The following is an 18,300-nucleotide window of genomic DNA, read 5'->3' as shown; positions in this document are numbered from 1 at the left end:
CCGGGAAGATTGCCTTAGACAACAAGACTATATATGTGCATGCCTGAAAGCAGGTGAACCAACTCTCACCTGTTCTTGTTGATCGGTACGCAGTCAGGGCTGGCCTTTTCAACTCCATGTACATCATGAAGCCCTTTATTCTTCACCCTGTCGTTTTCAGCACCTTGGTGTATGCTACATCGAAACTCGTTTCGACAGGGTTGACTGTTCAACTGAACGATGTCTCGTACTACGTATCATCTCACGCACATGGGAATGTCTCAATCCAACCACAGCTGCTGCAGAATACTAGTTCTCTATATGGCTTCGTACCTGTCGCGGTTTTGACCAGTAACGTGATGCCTATGGAACTCCCTGGCATGTTGAGTTCCTGGGCGACCTTGGACGATGTCTTTCAGCCTGCTTTTCTGCAGGCTATTATCCTGACTGATACCACTTGGACCTCTGAACAACAAGATGAATTCAAACACACAAATCTCAGCCAATCGATTATCCTAGAAGGCTCGAAAACCTCCAACCTCCCCAAGGGACCGTACCTTCTGGCCATAGCGACGGGAAATCTACATCCGGTCTATCGCTTGTATAACGACTTTGCCGGGGCTTTCAATGAAGCTCTTCTGTCGAACCCCGATGGGACATTCCAGACCCTGTCGGCAAAAATCCCGGGCTCGGCCACGTTGACGATCGGCGTGCCATCCAGACTGTACTACGAGACCTCAAAGTCCAAACCCCTGGCTGGTGTCCGGGTCGCGGTGAAGGACATCTTCTCGCTTGCAGGCGTCAAGAGATCGAACGGCAATAGGGCATGGTACCATCTGTACCCTCCCAGTACCACCACAGGTACTGCCATCTCCCGACTCATGGAGGCAGGTGCCATTATTGTGGGCACCCAAAGAGTGTCTCAGTTCGCAACGAGCGAGGTCGCTACAGTGGACTGGGTTGATTACCACTCTCCTTTCAACCCGCGTGGAGACGGCTATCAAGATGCATCCTCATCCAGCTCTGGCGCTGGTGCTTCGGTAGCATCATACGAATGGCTTGATGCCGCCGTCGGTACCGACACAGGCGGCAGCCTACGAAGCCCTGCTGGCGTGAATGGTCTCTTCGGCAATAGGCCCTCGCATGGTGCAGTCAGCCTGGACCATACCATGCCTCTGTCTGAGCACCTCGACACTGCTGGCTTTGTGGTGCGCGACCCGATACTTTGGGACAAACTCCAGCAGTCGATGTACGGCAAAAACTACACTTCGCTCGTCAAAGCGGAGCCGAGGTATCCAAGTACCATTCAGACCATGTCGTACCCGGACTCAAGCTCCGAAGCCGGGCGGCTTCTGAACAACTTTGCCTCGGCTCTGGCGAATCATATCAATGGCACAATTCAACCTCTGAATCTGAGTGAGCTCTGGGACCACCAGCAGGTCTCAAACACGAACACAAGCTTACCGCTGACTCTCAACATCACCTACCCCGTGCTGACTGGCCGAGGCCAAGAGACTACAGTATCTGGACCCTTCTATGCGGATTATACAGCATTGCATGGTGGTCGTCAACCGTTCATCGACCCAGCTCCACTCGCGCGTTGGCAGTGGGCGGCAAATTACTCAACAGAAGAGGCGATACACAACAAGACGCTGTTCATGAACTGGTTTAACACTGAAGTGCTTCCTCCCGCCAGCGACCCGTCCCAGTGCTCATCTAGTCTACTGCTGTATCCTGGCAAGCTTGGCACGCAGACGCCCCGAAATCAGTACGGGACCGCGCCTCCGCAACCGTACGTTGGGTTCTCCGCGGCGCGCGTGTCCGTCTTCTCGGAATGTCCGGATTTCGTCTTTCCAATCGGCGAGGTACCAAGCTTTAGCGAGATCACAAACCACGTGGAGTATTTCCCAGTTGCTGTGGGCGTCATGGCGGCGAAAGGTTGTGATGGACTTCTGTCTCGGCTGGCTATTGATCTCGTTGAAGCAAATATCCTGAAAGTGCCACAGGTGGGCGGTCGCTTGACGGGAGGTCCGATTTTATACTGAGATAGTTCAGCTCATACCCTGACCCTGATCCTAATATCACTGCATCACGGTCAACTACAGTAGGAATATGTCATATCTGCGGACTAAGTTACGTGGGCTCAAGCCTTTCACGGACTGCTCATTAGAATGTTGCACATAGCAAGGCACAATTTGTCATCCAGAAAACAATTCCAATCACTCATTACGAAAAGATGTTGATTTGTATTACTCTGTCTTGTACCTTTCATGCGTTAACGGAGATGCGGTAGCTGGTGCACCCCCAACCTGCTCTATAGCAAACGCGATGAAATGACAACCTGTTGCTTAAGGCTAACTTAGGTGCAGGGTTGAATAGTCCCACATTCAATACCAATTGAACTAAAGTCTTACGTATAAGAAGAAAAGAAGAAAGCAGAAAGACCTTCTGCGACGCTTGTCCGGTGAAATCCATTATTGACAATGAGGGTGACGTTGTTGTCTCAGAGGCGTGGGTGTGTGAGTAAACTAGATACGCCTACGTTGTTTGCTGAAAACTTTCACCACCATACGGACTAGGCCCTAATCCAACGTCCCATCCAGCGTTGATTGAGCTCTTTTGCCTCGTCAACCAGGCCAAGTTCAAGCAATAATTGAATGGACCCCCTGACGGCCGAATGCAGCGAGGAGCTTATCCACGCATGAGTCGGGGCCGTGTGTTCACCCATGAAGATGATGTTGTTCTCTGTCTGATGGTACGCAGGGATGTAGAGCCGATGCTGCTCCACGTCCGGACGCGCCCAGCTCGTCGCAATGTGCGGCTCATCCAACCAGCAAAGGCGCTCGTAGTCACCCGTGTAAAGGTCGCGAACCTCCTCGCCATGGAGCGAGGCGATCGCGTCGAGCACCACGCCAACGTGCTCGGCATCGCTCAAGCTGGCAAAACGGCTAGACCAGTCGCCACCCCGGTAGTGCATTATCAGCCCGGGCCGCCCGGTCTCGTTGAGCCCGTACACGGGATAGTAGAGCGCGCCGACGGCCGCGTCCGGGGGAGTGGAATAGCCGCCGAATATGGGCCGGTCGCCCTTCTCCCAGAATCGCTCGCTGAAAAGCAATGCGACCTTGCAGGCGTCCTTGAACCGCAGGCCGCGCTCCGACATGGCGCGCTTCAGAGTCGGAGAGAACGAAGGCAACGACATCATGCGCGTCGCGGTGAAAGGGGCAGTCATTAATGTGTAATCGTAGTCTTTGACCTGGCCTGCCATCGGCTTTGTTTCAGTCCGGTTCGCATCTGCGTCTACCCACGAGAGCCTCGTGCCTGTGGTGTTGCCGGCAAAATCCCGAACTCCCTCGACTTTTCTGACTTGTCGGTTCAAGACCAAACGGCTCTTGACGTGGGGAATTATGGCTTCGGACAGCCGGCTGAAGCCACCATCGATGCACTTCCAAGTCGTCTCTGCGAGAGCACTTGACCCGCCATCCTGTGCGAGGTTGGAGTTGTGGACCATCTCATCCCAGAACACATCATAGTCGGTCGCCGTGTGAATAGCATCGGCCACATCGATGCTGGCGTTCCAGATGTTCCGCATCATGCTCTGCTGACTGATCTCATCGAGGCCCTCCTCCATCACGCGTGCATGCACCCTCCACACATCGCGTTGGATGTCCTTCAGCGTGGTTCCATTCATCAGGATCTCGTCCATTCTCGCTTTCACATCTTTGTATTCCTGGGTGCTCAGCGGTGCAGGCTTGCCAAGACTAGAGTTTGCTGCTATTTCCGCCCGCGTAGGGATGCTGCCGTCGGGATGTCGTCCAGTATTCAGGGCCAGCAGCTCGTTGGGCGAATGCTGAATCCATGGTATGAAGTCCACTTTCAGTTCCGCTTTGTCGGCCTGGTTCATCTCGTTGAGCCATTCCACCAGTTGGAAGACCATGGCGTGGTCAGAATACTCGATGGTTTCGTTGTCCTTGTACGTTGCCGTATATGGGAGGCGCATGGGTCCCATTTCGGCCCATTCTTGGGTACCGCCCACGTAGAGGGTACGCAGGCGCCCACCGGCGTGACTGCCTGCCTCCAGAAGCTCCCAGTTGTGAACGCCTACACTGTCAAGCATGAGAGCTGTAGCCAAGCCAGTAATGCCGGCGCCAACAATAGCAACGGTCGCATTCTTGGCTTGTTCGACATCCTGAACCCTGACACTGTTATTGATGGAGGCCACTTCGTCGAACCAGGCGCCCAATGCGTCGAAGTCTTTCAAGAGTGGTCTTTGGGGGTTTAGGCTTGCCGCACGGGTAATAGAAGCCGAAAGCACGGCGTAGGAACTCAGAAAGCTTTTACTAAGCATGATGGGAAGTACGGCCTGGTATGAGTCTGGCCAAATGCCAAGTCTGAAGTCAGCAGCAGCAGCTCGTTAAAAAGTACCGAAATGTACAGCATTCCTTGACTGGATTAAGCCACAAAGGTGACCAGAGAACCTTGATGTCCATTGAGGAAAACATTCAGGAATGGGACACAAACAGGTGGGGCGGCTGCGACCGTATTGCAAATTCAGAGTTAACAGTGGAGATGTATAGACCCGCTGATCGATACCGAGTTATACTGCATTCCTCGGCTGGATTGTGCCGTAAAGGTGTTCAGAGAACCTTGATGTCCATTCAGTGAGAGATTTGATAACGACGTAAGGTGATAAGACACTGTGACCAGCAGTGGGAGTATATCCGCGTCATGCGATCACTCTGTGCACTGCACAGTTCGCAGTGGAGACGTCCATACATATGGATTCTGTCGGTGTAACTGAATGGAACGGTAATGGGTCAAGCAGATCACATCTTCGCGCTTCAGTGTAGTAGAATGGCCAGAAAGCAGCAAAGGGTTCTTCCATGCGGGGAAACGGCTCATTGCAACGAGATACGACGTTAGAGGCCCAAATTACTCCAAGGTTGATTTCCACGTCGTTTTTCCAAAATAGTCGCGCTACGACGGTACAGATATTAAGTTACGAGATTGATCACCTGAAAACTCGGGAGTACCGGGAGCATTTCCATCAAGGCGTTTTATAAGATGTTAGGTAGGTCAAATTCAGGATTTGGCTGTAGTTGACTTGTATTGGTATGACGAGGAGTGGAAAAGAAAGCCACTACCAGTGCCTTATGAACTGTGGCGTCTTGATAAAGTCTTTCGAGGGATGTCTTGGTTTTTCTGTATAGAAAGACTTCAAAGAACACTCGGGCTGGGAAGAGACAGTCTCGCCGAGATCAGACGCAGCAATCATTGATCTGAGGCAGCTGGAAGACCACAAAATCTTCAGTTTTCCCGGCTCGGTGAACTTGCCAATTTCAAGTCCCCAGGTGCTGAACCATTTTTTTGATGCGGCTAATCTGGTATCGCTCTGGCGTGACTTGGACTCCTCTCTCGAGTCCGAGAGCAGTGAGACTTGCTTCGCAATTCGTGATAAGCGATCCTTGGTGCTCTGCTACGACGGCGACTGGAGAGCGAAAGAATACCGGGCAGATGGCATTGGTGGATATGTTGACACGGTATGTCGTTTTGCCATACCATTACTAAACGAGCTTCGTTAGGCGAAAACTCCTGCAGATTTACGAACATCAGGATAAACGAAGAATTTACTTCCTTCGTGTTTCTTGTAAAGTCCAAAACTCATCATGAATTTTGACCCAAATCGTTGACCGATTCACGCATCTAGAGACAAGAATGGTCAACTGTCATGTCTGTGAAAGACTTAGACCTTTTTTCAAAGGCCTCGCATGAGCGATCCATCGCCCTCAAGCTGCGAGCGTTGTTACCTCGGCGGCAGTTCTCGCGTCGTAAAGACTCCACATGTGTGTGTTCTGAAGAAATCCTGTTTTCAGGTGGTAGTGCAGCCAACAAGGGGAGTCACTGAAGGTAATGTTGATCAAGGTACAGTTCGTGAATGGCTTGATCATGCATGTAGATGGACTAGGAGGTATCGTGATGAAAGGGGGCGCTTGCAGCGGAGCCCCTATTATGCCGTTTGACATTACTCGAGAATCTCTAATACGTGCGCTTCAAATTCTCTGCGAACCTTTTTGGTCCCTTTTATTTCTCACACAATTATATTAAATCTGTATCTGCCTGCATCGGTCATTTACTGTTCTAGTACTACTTGCCTTAGCAGACCATGCCATCTTGAACCGTTCATCATGACGATCAATGACACTTCATCCATTGAGGTATCACCTCTTCACACCTCAAATGTTCAGTTTCAGTCAGAAAGGCATGGAATTCTCAACGTATTATTGCTTGAAAACATCAATGACAGCGGCATACAGCTGCTCGTTGAACAAGGGTACAATGTGGAAGCTATCAAAACCTCCCTACCTGAAGCTCAACTCATCGAGAAGATCCGGTTAGTCCTCTCAGATCTGGTCTCCACACATGCACATTTAACATAGCTTTATAGGAACGCTCATGTTATTGGCATTAGATCCAAGACGAGACTGAGTGCCAAAGTCTTGCGAGAAGCACGGAACCTTCTAGCCGTGGCATGCTTCTGCATTGGCACCGACCAAGTGGATCTAGACTTTGCTACTCAAATTGGTGTTCCCGTGTTCAACTCACCATTTTCGAACTCTCGCAGCGTAGCAGAGCTCGTAATCAGTGAGATAATTGCCTTATCCCGGCAGTGGGCAGACCGGTCGAGTGAAATGCACAACGGGACGTGGAACAAATCGAGCAGAGGATGCTATGAGATCCGCGGGAAGACTTTAGGTTGGCTGAAATTCGTCCACAACAAAGTGTAGGCTTACTGACTTGACTTATTCTACACAGGCATTATCGGGTATGGTCATGTCGGATCACAAGTATCCGTGCTGGCAGAAGCGATGGGCATGAAAGTCCTCTTCTATGACATTCGCAATCTGATGGCCATGGGAACAGCTCGACAAGTTGCAGACTTGAACGGATTGCTTCATCAGTCAGATTTCGTGACGCTACATGTACCGGAACAGGCACACAACATAATCGGGGCCAAACAATTTGACGCGATGAAGCACGGGTCCTATTTACTGAATGCCAGCCGCGGCAGCGTCGTTGACATCTCAGCCCTGATCGATGCCATGAACAGTGGACAGATCGCAGGCGCGGCATTGGATGTATATCCGAAAGAGCCACGCGCGAACGGTTTGTTCTTCACGGACAACCTCAGTCCGTGGATTGAGAGGCTGCGTGAGCTACAGAACATCATCTTGACGCCGCACATTGGCGGAAGTACCGAAGAGGCTCAGAGCGCTATCGGCGCTGAAGGTAATCACTCAACACACAATTCATCACTTAGGCATACGCTAATTCGAGTCCATAGTTGCTAGTGCTTTGATCGCGTTCATAACCGATTCCGAACTAGAAGGCTGCGTCAATCTCAGAGATATCCACATGATTAAACGGCGCAGGGCAGCGTTACTCATTGAAGACCCTTCTGTCCGGGTTGATAAGTGCCAACTGCCAAGCGCAGAGCTTCGGGACAATCTTGTACTTTCCAGTCCACTACAGGAGCCCACAATCATTACGAGATGGCTTCAGTTGAGTGAGGTTCCTAAACAGGGCTGAATATAGACAGCAGGCCAAGGCAATGAAAGCAGACGATGTAGTACATGATGGACAATGATCTCCGTCCGTGTTCGAGCTCAATAATTCAAGTTTTACATCCAATATTACTTACGAGGAGGTTTCGATAAAAACGCCAAGGGATACTCAGTGTGCAGTGATCTGGACAAGGCATTCTTCATCGTCGATCTTTCAAACGATGGTCCATCTTGGCCGATGCGTTGTCTCCAGAATGGCAAGTCCTTCGTCTCGCCCCATCGCAGTATCTTGAGCTTCTCAAGACTTCTGAAAGGACACAACCTAGACAGCAACAATCGTCACACTTCGGGGGCAACAAGAACCCCGAGGCATCCATCTATGTCTTGCAAATTAAGTGACAATTCCACGCACAAATTGCTGCTGCACAGTAAACCAACACTCCCTCGAATTTGAAGCCATCTTATTAGCTAATCATTGCGTGAAGTGATTCAAGTTCAGACCCCACTCGACATCCTCAGCCCCATATCAGCACTTTACCAAAAATGATTTGTGTCGGATGTCACATCTCGTGTAACGTGCCATTCTGATGACAAAGACCTGGACTTTAATGATATTCCGACCCACTCACCATTCAAACTTCAAATCAAGAAGGTAGGCCGAGGTGTAGACGTCTTGCCGGTAGCACAGCGTCGACTAAAGGATTCACATGGAAGATCAAGCTCCTTTGTCGTCTTGGCAGCAAGGAATGTTCAGGGATACGCGAGAAGCGACGACGGGGACGTGATAGACCCCACTATAATTGGACGAGAGAAGCAGTCTCAGGGTGGCGCATGAGACGAGAACATCAGAGAATCCTCTGTTTTAGCAGCCACTCGTGTGCTAGCTAATCAAACTGGTCTACAAATTGGGCAGATTGTCCGCTCCATGCCTGCCTACTCGGTGCAATTTCCAGCCTTGCTGTTCATGCAAGTATGTCCGCCAAGAAGTCCAGCTGATATGTCAAAGCAAGGTGAGTGCCTCTGGTTGGCGTTGGTGCCCATGTGCGGTCAACGACGGATTTTTGTGCGAACCTTGATGGCACGGCCCGCCTGTAGCGGCTGGGCACGCCAGTGGTGTGGATCACCACATGGATGAGGCATATAGACCACTCACAAACTTGACCGTTGGGGAAGGCGAGGTAATCCTTGGACATGGTTCTTCTTCGCTTGCTGATCAACGGCGGATCGGGGTCACCTTGGCGTCTGCCAAGTTTACACGATGTGTGGATGGAGGGTAAGCCCATTACTCTGTCTCAGGGTCTTGGCGATCCAAGGGGGTTGGATGGGCCAGTTGGTTCCTCGCAACATTTTCCTCTTGCCAAGAGATTGGATTTTGCTTGCTCGGGTTGGGTTGCTTTTACCTGATTCTTTCCGTCGCTTGTATCTTGGCAAGAGGAACTTGACCACGCTGACCGATCGTCTGGCGCGTAGTTATATCCGTCTTCACCTCAATGATGACCTTTCTGAAAAGAATCCTCACGTTCCATCCTGCCTTGGCTTGTATTCTTTCGTTAGGTTTCTGCTGAGTGGTTGCCCTCGCCTTTATTCAAGTGCTCCTCCACACCCTACAACCACCACCTCTTCCGCATTTCCCACACCAAGATGAAGACTCCTCAAATTCTCGCCATTCTCGGCTTCACTGCCATCGCTATGGCTCAATCTCTTGCTCCATCCCCTACAGAGAGTGCTGGATGCGAACCGCACGGGGACCATGCGCGTAACTTTGTCTCTCGTTATCTTAGCCTTTCTGCTAACCTTTGTGAATAGTGGCACTGTGAAGGTCCTCGTGAGACCGGAGCCGACGCCAACTCTGCCACCGCCGCTGTTACTACCACCGCTGCTGAGAATTCCGAACCTTCGAGCAGTTTCACTTTGCCTCCTTCTCCCACGGGGCGTGGAGAATGCAGCGTACACGTTGACCACTGTCAGTTTTCTCCAAGAATATTGTGATGTCCGAGTTATGTTAACCTGTTTACAGGGCATTGCGATATCCCGGCGACCGCCGTCTCGACCTCCTCTGACGTTGTTGCTACTACCACCGCTGCTGAGGATTCCGAAGCTTCCAGCAGCGCCACCTTGCCCCCTTCTCCCACCGGACGCGGAGAGTGTAGCGTGCACGTTGATCACTGTCAGTCATTTTCGTTATTAATTTCGCCATGTCGGAGTTATGTTAACATGCTTGTAGGGCATTGCGATATCCCGGCGACTGCTACCGCCTCTGTCTCCACCGACGCCGCTGCTGCAACCACCACCGCCGCTTCCGGTGCCGACAACAGCACTTCTCCGGCCATCGCCGTCCTTGCTGGTGCTGCTCGCGCCGGTTTCGGTGCTGCTGCCGTCGCGGCCGCCCTCGTGGCTTTCTAAGCTAACGTTGCTCAAGCCAAAGTGACGACGCTGTGCATCTCCTTTGTCACGGGGGACTCACGCGGATTTGGATTCAGGAATATGAACCAGAAGGAGGATTTTGATGTGACATTTTGGCATGAAAATATAAGGGATACGCCAATGATTTTATTTCCCCACTGGCGTTTAGCTTCCTGTCCCTCCTCGGGATGAGAGCGTATTTCTGTAGGATAGAAAACCGATCGACATCGCATTACCCTAAACTCGTTTGCCTTTTGCCAGTTATAATATGACAGACTTAGCCTCGTAACTTATCAGCTCTCAGTATGATTTCTGCCGAGAATATTATGATCCATATGCCTGGCGTCTGTAGGGCTCGTTGGTTCCAACAGTCCCCGTGGTATTTCTATCGCTGTCTATTTATCTAAGCTTTCCTAGAAAAGCCTTGATGTTTGCTACATCACCCATCTTCAAGGAAACATGTTCTGACTCAGCACCAAGTGGAAGCTCGTAAGAGGCGGGAAGTCAAAAACGTGACCCTGCGTCAACTGCTCCCTGGCGCTTTGGGAGGCATCACAGTGGCGCGTCACCGACGAGTGTGGCCCGGATGAGCATTGCAGTTGTCCCTGTTCGCCCCGGGAACCATTGAGAAACCAGTATCCTCAGTACAACATGATTTCGATGTCCAAATCTTTATCAGATGATATCCACAGTTGCATCAGGCTAGGAACTGTCAAGCCGAAGGAACTGTAAGAGATTTGGTTACGCAAATGATAAACCTCTATTCTGCCATTTTTGGGCTCTTCCCCCGAAATACGAGCGTGGGGGATACGTCTCATCTGCAATCACCCTTCAATTGGTCACCCATACGGTCAATTTGTGTCCATTAATCCGTCGCACAGCAGGATTTGCAGCCCACGAGCGGATGCAGCGAAAAAAATGCCCGGCGCCATCGAGTCCATGAATGCCGCGGACCAGCGACTGCAGCTTCTTGCCCGTTTCCCTCCTCCGTAAGCCGTAAACCGTGGAAGACCATCAAGGTGTTACTCGAGCGCTTGGCAACGGGTCTTTGGACGTTGGTGTCAGCCTTGTTATTAACACTGTGTCGCCTTGCCTTTTGGCTGTCTGACTCTTTCTCATATCCCACAATCAGGTCCCACGTTTCTTGCATGTCCCGGTCCAGTACCACTAGCTGCATCCTCTGATCACAAAAGGGGTCCTCTAGGGTGTTGCGGAACACTTCAGTTCGTCTCGGCCAGGATTGGTCCGCTGTTTCTTGCGGCTGAGAACAGTCCACACACACGGCGGAGAAACACCTCGTCCTGCCATCGGGTCAGCCACCCCCCGCCAAGATGATAGCTTTGGCGATCTTTGTGGCTCCTGCCGCGACATGGATCCAGCGGCAGAGAGGCTAGCAACCATCGGCTGGAAATTCTATTCTGTTTCGTAATGAAATCGTCTGCTCCTAGGTTCACTTGGCTGCTTCGCTATCGAAATCAGGGGAATATCGTTCAAGAGACATTGGAGAACCAACAAGGCGTGTTTCGCAGGGTCGATCCCCCCAACGTCGCGCGCTCGCCGCTTCCTCCATCTCCTCCTCTTCCGGCACGGTAGTACCTGCAATCCATTTCCTTTACACCCTCTCCGTCTGGCCTACCCTATTGAGAAATCATTCCGCCTCCCTGCAACCTCCCATTGCTTTTATCACCTGTCTCGTGACACCTCGGTCAAGCAGTTCCTCGGCGATTTCACCAGTAACCCAGTACACCACCCCTCAAGGTGCTCGACCTACCCACCTTACAGAAAGACCCCTGTCTGGCCCGGTCTTCTTTATTCCGATCTCACTCCCATAAAGCATCCGGCTGAGAACCTGTCGATAAGCTGTATCCTGAGACCTCTGTAGCGGCATTTTGCGTAAGACCTGAGCAGCCAAGCCAAGCCATTTTGACAACTGTAGATAGTGCTCTAGCTCGCTTCTCTTCTCACATCTTGGACGACGGCCTTATTTCTTCGCCATGTTTAAGTTCTCAGCTGCCGCTGTTGCGGCTATTTTGAGCACCGCTTCTGCTTCCCTCGTTGCACGGCAGACAGCTTCCACCACCACGGCTGCGGCTCTCTCGGAGATCACCGATTGCGTTGTCTCGTCGTCTTCTCAGTATGTCGAACTTGTCTCCAATTCTCATATAGCTTCGACATTGTCAATAGCTACTAACACTCTCCTAGGGTCTGCAAGGCAGGCACCACTGAGTACATCGTCGCCGAAACACCTGCTGGTGCGCTGCCCAGTTCTTACACAGGATGCCACCATCATGCCACCGATACGTAAGTACTTTGCCGTGGCATTGGTGTTCGCTTGTCTCACAAGTTTTGCCAGCTACTGTCTTCACGATGAGGGCGAGGTCCTTGTCACGGCCGCCAACGCCCCGGCTGCCACCGCCGCTACTCCAACTGAGGCTGCTGAGACCGGATCCCCAACGGCGGTGTCTGGCTGCCATCTCCATGGAGTGACTATGTAAGTATTCCAAATCACCATCCAAAATTCACTACTGACATATTCAGCTTTTGCATGTGGGGCACCTCCGAGTATCAAATCATGACCACGCCTACCAACACGGCCGCCTCTGCCATCCCCACCGCGTTCACTGGCTGCCATTCTCACGGCTCTGACACCTACTGCATCGCACCCAGCGGTGATGAGGTGGAGATCGTGGCCGAGGGTGCCGCCGATGAAGCCACGGACGAGAGCCCCCAGGGGGAGAACTGCCACTTCCACGCCGGCGTTGAACACTGCGTCGGTGGTGGAGAGAGCGAGAGCGGCGGCACAAGGAGCTGCGAGAAGGTCACCCGCGACTACAACATTCCTCTCCGCATCGGTCTCCTCTTCGTCATTCTCGTCACCAGTGCCATTGGTGTTTACTTCCCTATTTTCATGGTCAACTGGATGCCCACCAAGACACACAACACCTTCATTATCCTGAAGCAGTTTGGTACCGGTATCATCATTTCTACCGCGTTTGTCCATGTGAGTTTATTTCCATCGATGCCTCATGAAATTCATCCATACGGGCGGCTCAAGTGCTCATTGCGTGCAGCTATACACCCACGCTGATCTCATGTTCGGCAACGAATGTTTGGGCGAGCTTGAGTACGAGGGCACCACGTCTGCCATTGTTATGGCCGGTCTCTTCCTGTCGTTTCTGGTCGAGTACCTCGGCAAGCGCTTCGTTATGGCCAAAGCCGCTGCCAACCAGACCTCAGCGTCCCTCCTTTCTGTCGACACCGTCACTGTCCTGGTCCTTGAGTGCGGTATCATCTTCCACTCCATTCGTAAGTCCCTCTTTTCCTCCGGTCTGATCCACATTAACATCCCCAAAGTCATTGGTATTACTCTGGTCGTCGCCGGAGACACCTTCTTCTTGACCCTATTCGTCGTCATCCTCTTCCACCAGATGTTCGAAGGTATCGCCCTGGGCACCCGCATCGCCCAGCTGGGAGAGCGCATCCCCACCAAATCGGCCGAGCGTCCCGCCGAGAGTGAGCAGACCTCTTTAACACCTAAAGGCCCAATCCTTCTCAAGAGCCCCTCCTTCTCTCTAGTCAGGAAGCTCCTACTTGCCACCCCCTTCGCTCTCGTCACTCCGATCGGCATGGCCATCGGCATTGGCGTTCTCTCAAATTTCAACGGCAACGACCGTGACACTATTATCGCCATCGGAACTCTGGATGCTCTGTCCGCCGGTATACTTATTTGGGTTGGCGTCGTCGAGATGTGGGCTGAAGATTGGCTGCATGGTCATGGCGAGCTTCTTCGCACAAGCCCCATTGTCACCTTCCTCGCTGGTTTTGGCTTGGTTGCCGGAATGGTTATCATGAGCGTACTGGGCAAGTGGGCTTGAACTACTCGAGTGTCCACACTTCAAATGGGTGAGGTGGTAATGGCATTTGATGTCCACGCCGGCATCCTACATGGGAAGGGAGTGGGAAGAGGTTTTGCGTTCCATAGGTTGAGTGGGGTCACTCTTATGTTCTACAAAGCTTTGAATACACAATACAAGTATAATTGTACTACGTCTCTCGGCATTGATTCCAAGGTGTTTCACTATGTCGTCTTGCGTTACTTTCGGCGACAACTGCTTCATCAATCATGACATAGCTCTACTAAGTCGGTAGTGAGAAGATTTAAAATATGCTAGCGGCCTGGAAGAACCAGATGAATTCACTTTCCATTACCTCAGAAGCAGCAGGCTAATACAGCCATGATGAGAATGAAATTTTATTTTCAAATAGTTAATGCCCTCAACATCCACGTACCTCTGTATGAGGAGTAGTCACTCTGGATGTGGTTTGGCCCCAGGGTCTCGTGGGATGCTTGAAGCTCATTTCTTATAGACTATTTTCACTGAGAAGAATTGTAAATAAGAGAGCTCACTTTGTAGAAATTCATGGTGAACTATAAACTGCAGTTGAAAATATGTTGACCTTTCTCCTAGGCACACATCCCAGAACCAAGGCAATTTGCTTCGTGCACAACCGGGACACAAAACATCAAAGTACCAGACACATCAAAGTACCAGACCCATCAAAAATCAACAGCTGTACTTCTGCAGCACCACGGGAAAAGGACGAAAAGCACCAAAGTAAGTTCAAAAACTTCAAATGGCACGAGTGAGACCAATAATAACATTCCACTGCAGATCGTCATCCGTCGCAGAAACAAAATCAACATCAGCACCCTCCGGCGACTTGCAATCGACAACAGCCAGGCGCCGACCAAGGTACGCAACAACCATACACCCCTACGCCAAGCGATTCGGCGTCCTTCTCTCCTTCAAACCCCTTTTCATCGCTGACCCAAGAAGACAGTCAAGATGTGTCTTCGACATGAGCTTCACTATGTGGGCTGTCGTTGTTTCGTGCTCAAGCTCACGGAGCACCGCGACTGGTTGCAGCAGTACACCTGGACCCTTTGCGGCCGACTCGATGGAGGGATCTGTACCAACTGGACGCCTAGTGATGAGGTCTTCTTCCAGGAGGGTTACTGCCCGATCCACAAGCCTCGCACTCGCACTCAACGTACTCGCTGAGTACCGGTGTTCGGATCAAGGAGTGTGTATGCCAAATGTAGGCAGCTCACTGGGACAGTCTGTGGATATGGTAGCAATGGCAAGAGAGCACATGCAGTGGTTTCCGTAGCGTAATAGCAGCTGAATCGGAACCAAGATTTCTTTTGACCTCTGGTGGTAAAATGTGACACTGCATGATCAACTCCATTTATCTTATGGTCCACTTTTCCTAGGGTAGTTGGAAATCATACTTCCCAGTGGTGTCATGACCTTGTCGTCTTTTTCATGGGCCCAATCCCTTCCACTGGCCAAGTCTACACACCAACGATGTCGATCTCCAGTAATGATAAACTCCATAGTCGCAGATACCATGAATCCCGAGCCCAGCTGGCTTTGTTTGGCTGTTGATGGAGTTCTGGGGATGGTAGACATGGGATTGCTTTGGCTCCATGCAGTGCTTCAAGCCTTTTCAGCCGCAGCCAGTGGGACAGTTCCCCTTGGCAAACATCACTGTCTCAAAGGAGGATTTTCACAACCATGGGTTGGGCTCAGTGGAATGCCTATCCAAATCGGAACGGATTGGATCATGAATTTCATAATCCAGATAAATAAAAGCGTCACGGTGTCATGAGAGACCAGTGGATTGTGGAAGATGCCTGAGACAGTAACAGCCAAGCTAAAGTGCAGGGTGCTCGTTTTACTACTTTCCTCGGGAGCTTGTCTCATGTCAACCAAAGGCATGGGAATAAGCGACAAGTGGGATGCCGTGGGTGCATTGCACAGAACAGGAGGTGCACCGTAGTCTATGGAGGCCCATCCCATAAGTTTTGAACGTGCAAGAAACTGGATCCCGGGGCCTTGCCCCCGCAACAGCCACTGGCAGGTACCCAGAGGGGGATAACCCTCAGAAAACCCCTTATCCAGGGACTACCCAAGACCATGTTACACCCTAACCCCCCTCTTTGACAGCATGGCAACGGAAGGTCTGAGGGGGGGGGGGTGAATCTGTAACCCTCCCTGGGTTTAAACTTTCTTACTCAGTCAAAACTTATGGGGGTGGGCCTTTGCAGTCTTATAGATAGCGACGCCAGTCCTTCACCAGCCGGCAGCCAGCCGGCCTCAACGGCCAGCCCGTAGTCATACGGGTGCAGGCTGCAGCCTACAGTCACCGAGTGCGTTAGGAAATAGTCTAAACTGGCCACTTCCATGATTGTTGATAGGTTAGATTGCATTACATTTGACCACTTACTTTCCATCTCTCTTCTGCAGCTGCAATGCAGATTGTTGTGCATGATTTCGCAGTTTCTCATAGCAGCCCGACCGTTGTCCGGTACTCAAAACCTACGTCCAGATCTCCGAACACATGCCTACTTGACATGTGGCAGTGAATGGGGGGTCAGTGAATGGGAACCCAGTGAATGGAGGTTCCGTACTGAGTACGTACGTCTTTTAGAAATATGCCATCTCGGCCCCTTCTGCACTCGGAACTTAGCCACACGCCCAATTCGATAACAAACACTCGCATACTTGCCAGACCCAGCCTTTCCTGCCACACGACATGCCACCGTCAATGATAGAAGGGCTTCCAACGGAAGTACTGCAGGAACTTTCTGAGATTCTCGACAACATACACCCACCCAGCCTCCTGACCTTTGCACGAGCCAGCAAACGGTGTTATGCTGTCGCAAGCACTATCCTCTACCGTACGGTCAAAGTCACAGTCGCCGATGGAAAACAGCGTTTCCAACATGCGTGTTAGTTGGAAGAGAGACTTCTCCGGGACGATGCCTTTGCGCACGTTCGCCGGATCATCCTCTTTTATGACCCCGAAGGACTCCGATACCCCTATCTGTTGCTCCATCCATGTGAATGAAGCCGCGAGGATGATACAGCGTTGTGGCGCCACTTGGACGACGACAAGTGGCCTATAAGATGGCCATTACTACCAATTATCTCGATCCCTGATGACCAATGGGAACCTGTCATCCACCTGGTGGGACAGTTAACAGGTCTGGCCGATCTCTTCTGGGCATGTTTCGAGCAGCTCCCACTCTGCCTCTTGCAGGTGCTGCACGAGAGAGTAAGCCGCTGCCGGCTGCATCACCCCACATTCAACCCCAGCAGCCCAATTCCAAGCTCATTTACTTCATACGAGCGCACCCTTATCACATCTCCATGCCTTTACAGCATTGGCGGTCTGATACACAGGATCAGCCCTACAACCCTAAAGTTGGTCAGGAGCTTTCAATCCCCAGGCTTGAGGAGAACGTACTTCTGGTGGAGGCTGGGGGATCTCAAGATCGAGGCCGATGAGCGGAACACAGAAAACCCCAAGTCACTGGCAGTCCCTCGCGAACTCATTCAGGTGGATGGACCGAGGGTTCATATCCCGGTCCCAATCGCCGTCATTTACAAGGAAATGGCTGGCGACTTGTCGACCATGCGTGCTCTCAAGCTCAACGTCCCCCTCGCTCCTCAGGGACTGCCAGCACCAACCGAGTTTCCATCACTCGCCACTTTGACCTTTACGTGCGTCGTAACTGCACGCAGCACCCCACCAGAATATTGGGACGAGGTCACCGCACTCCTGCGTAACCTTCCGCATCTTACCACACTCCAAATCAAATGCTGGGACCGAGCCATATCATTCATACCCAGCCTTAGTCCCAACCTGCGGAAACTCGATTTAGGCACGCTGTTAGTCCCAGGCAGTGCTCGCCTGCGCGACGATCACATCCACCAACTCGCAGAAATCTGCCCCAACCTCCAGCATCTCACAACCGAGATCCGCCGCTCGCGCGGTGATGCCGCCGAAGTAGAACGCTACAGATCCTTGGGGCGTCTATCCCGACTCCAGGAACTTCACATATACCTTGATGCGTCCCCGCCCGAATACCTACAGCCCACTCCGGACGGCACCACAATCACGAGCCGCGATACCGCCATCGAGCCGTGGTTTGACGAGCAGGACACCATTTATCTGCCGGAACCTATTGAGGCGTTCCGCGAGGGCCACGTACGTGACGTGCTGGTTAACAGCGCCATCGACGCATCGCTCGCGCTGTATCTTCAAACTCGATGGTGCCAAGCCAAGGAGATCACCTGGTCGGGCGGCACCGTTGCCGCTGGAACAACTTGAGCTGTGTGCGAGGGGAGGTGAGAAGTTCGCCGACAGACCAATGATAGGCTCGTCTTTCACGCCGTTGAACCAGTTGTTGGCTGCTTTGAAGCGAGAGTGGCGGGTTGAGCGGAATGTCCGTGATGATTCTCCGGGGGTAATTCATGTGGAGGAGGTTGGTCGGGGAATCATGAAGGAC

The 18,300-nt window shown here is 51.8% G+C and overlaps 6 protein-coding genes across 6 annotated transcripts; 5 read left to right on the top strand and 1 right to left on the bottom strand.

The window, feature by feature from the left end:
- Positions 1-125: 125 nt before the first annotated feature.
- INS49_004111 (uncharacterized protein) lies at positions 126-2,024 on the top strand (the record flags this gene model as incomplete). Its single annotated transcript, XM_043164901.1, has 1 exon — positions 126-2,024. The coding sequence occupies one exon, from the start codon at positions 126-128 to the stop codon at positions 2,022-2,024; it is 1,899 nt and encodes a 632-aa protein (XP_043018551.1).
- A 530-nt stretch (positions 2,025-2,554) lies between these two features.
- Positions 2,555-4,324, bottom strand: INS49_004110 (uncharacterized protein; the record flags this gene model as incomplete). Its single annotated transcript, XM_043164900.1, has 1 exon — positions 2,555-4,324. One exon carries the CDS (start codon positions 4,322-4,324, stop codon positions 2,555-2,557), a length of 1,770 nt encoding a protein of 589 aa, XP_043018550.1.
- A 1,837-nt stretch (positions 4,325-6,161) lies between these two features.
- On the top strand, positions 6,162-7,333 carry INS49_004109 (uncharacterized protein; the record flags this gene model as incomplete). The annotated part of the gene is made up of 4 exons (XM_043164899.1): positions 6,162-6,367; positions 6,422-6,729; positions 6,790-7,263; positions 7,326-7,333. 4 exons carry the CDS (start codon positions 6,162-6,164, stop codon positions 7,331-7,333), a joined length of 996 nt encoding a protein of 331 aa, XP_043018549.1.
- A 1,846-nt stretch (positions 7,334-9,179) lies between these two features.
- INS49_004108 (uncharacterized protein) lies at positions 9,180-9,941 on the top strand (the record flags this gene model as incomplete). Its single annotated transcript, XM_043164898.1, has 3 exons — positions 9,180-9,294; positions 9,556-9,705; positions 9,763-9,941. The coding sequence occupies 3 exons, from the start codon at positions 9,180-9,182 to the stop codon at positions 9,939-9,941; spliced, it is 444 nt and encodes a 147-aa protein (XP_043018548.1).
- A 1,994-nt stretch (positions 9,942-11,935) lies between these two features.
- INS49_004107 (uncharacterized protein) lies at positions 11,936-13,816 on the top strand (the record flags this gene model as incomplete). The annotated part of the gene is made up of 5 exons (XM_043164897.1): positions 11,936-12,075; positions 12,144-12,242; positions 12,295-12,432; positions 12,480-12,942; positions 13,013-13,816. The coding sequence occupies 5 exons, from the start codon at positions 11,936-11,938 to the stop codon at positions 13,814-13,816; spliced, it is 1,644 nt and encodes a 547-aa protein (XP_043018547.1).
- Positions 13,817-16,553: 2,737 nt separating this feature from the next.
- On the top strand, positions 16,554-18,122 carry INS49_004106 (uncharacterized protein; the record flags this gene model as incomplete). The annotated part of the gene is made up of 3 exons (XM_043164896.1): positions 16,554-16,737; positions 17,049-17,063; positions 17,239-18,122. 3 exons carry the CDS (start codon positions 16,554-16,556, stop codon positions 18,120-18,122), a joined length of 1,083 nt encoding a protein of 360 aa, XP_043018546.1.
- Between the last annotated feature and the right edge of the window lie 178 nt (positions 18,123-18,300).

This window comes from Diaporthe citri (assembly GCF_014595645.1).
Source record: "Diaporthe citri strain NFHF-8-4 chromosome Unknown scaffold_11, whole genome shotgun sequence".
NCBI classification, from domain to species: Eukaryota; Fungi; Ascomycota; class Sordariomycetes; order Diaporthales; family Diaporthaceae; genus Diaporthe; species Diaporthe citri.
This window is presented reverse-complemented; position numbering and strand designations above follow the sequence as displayed.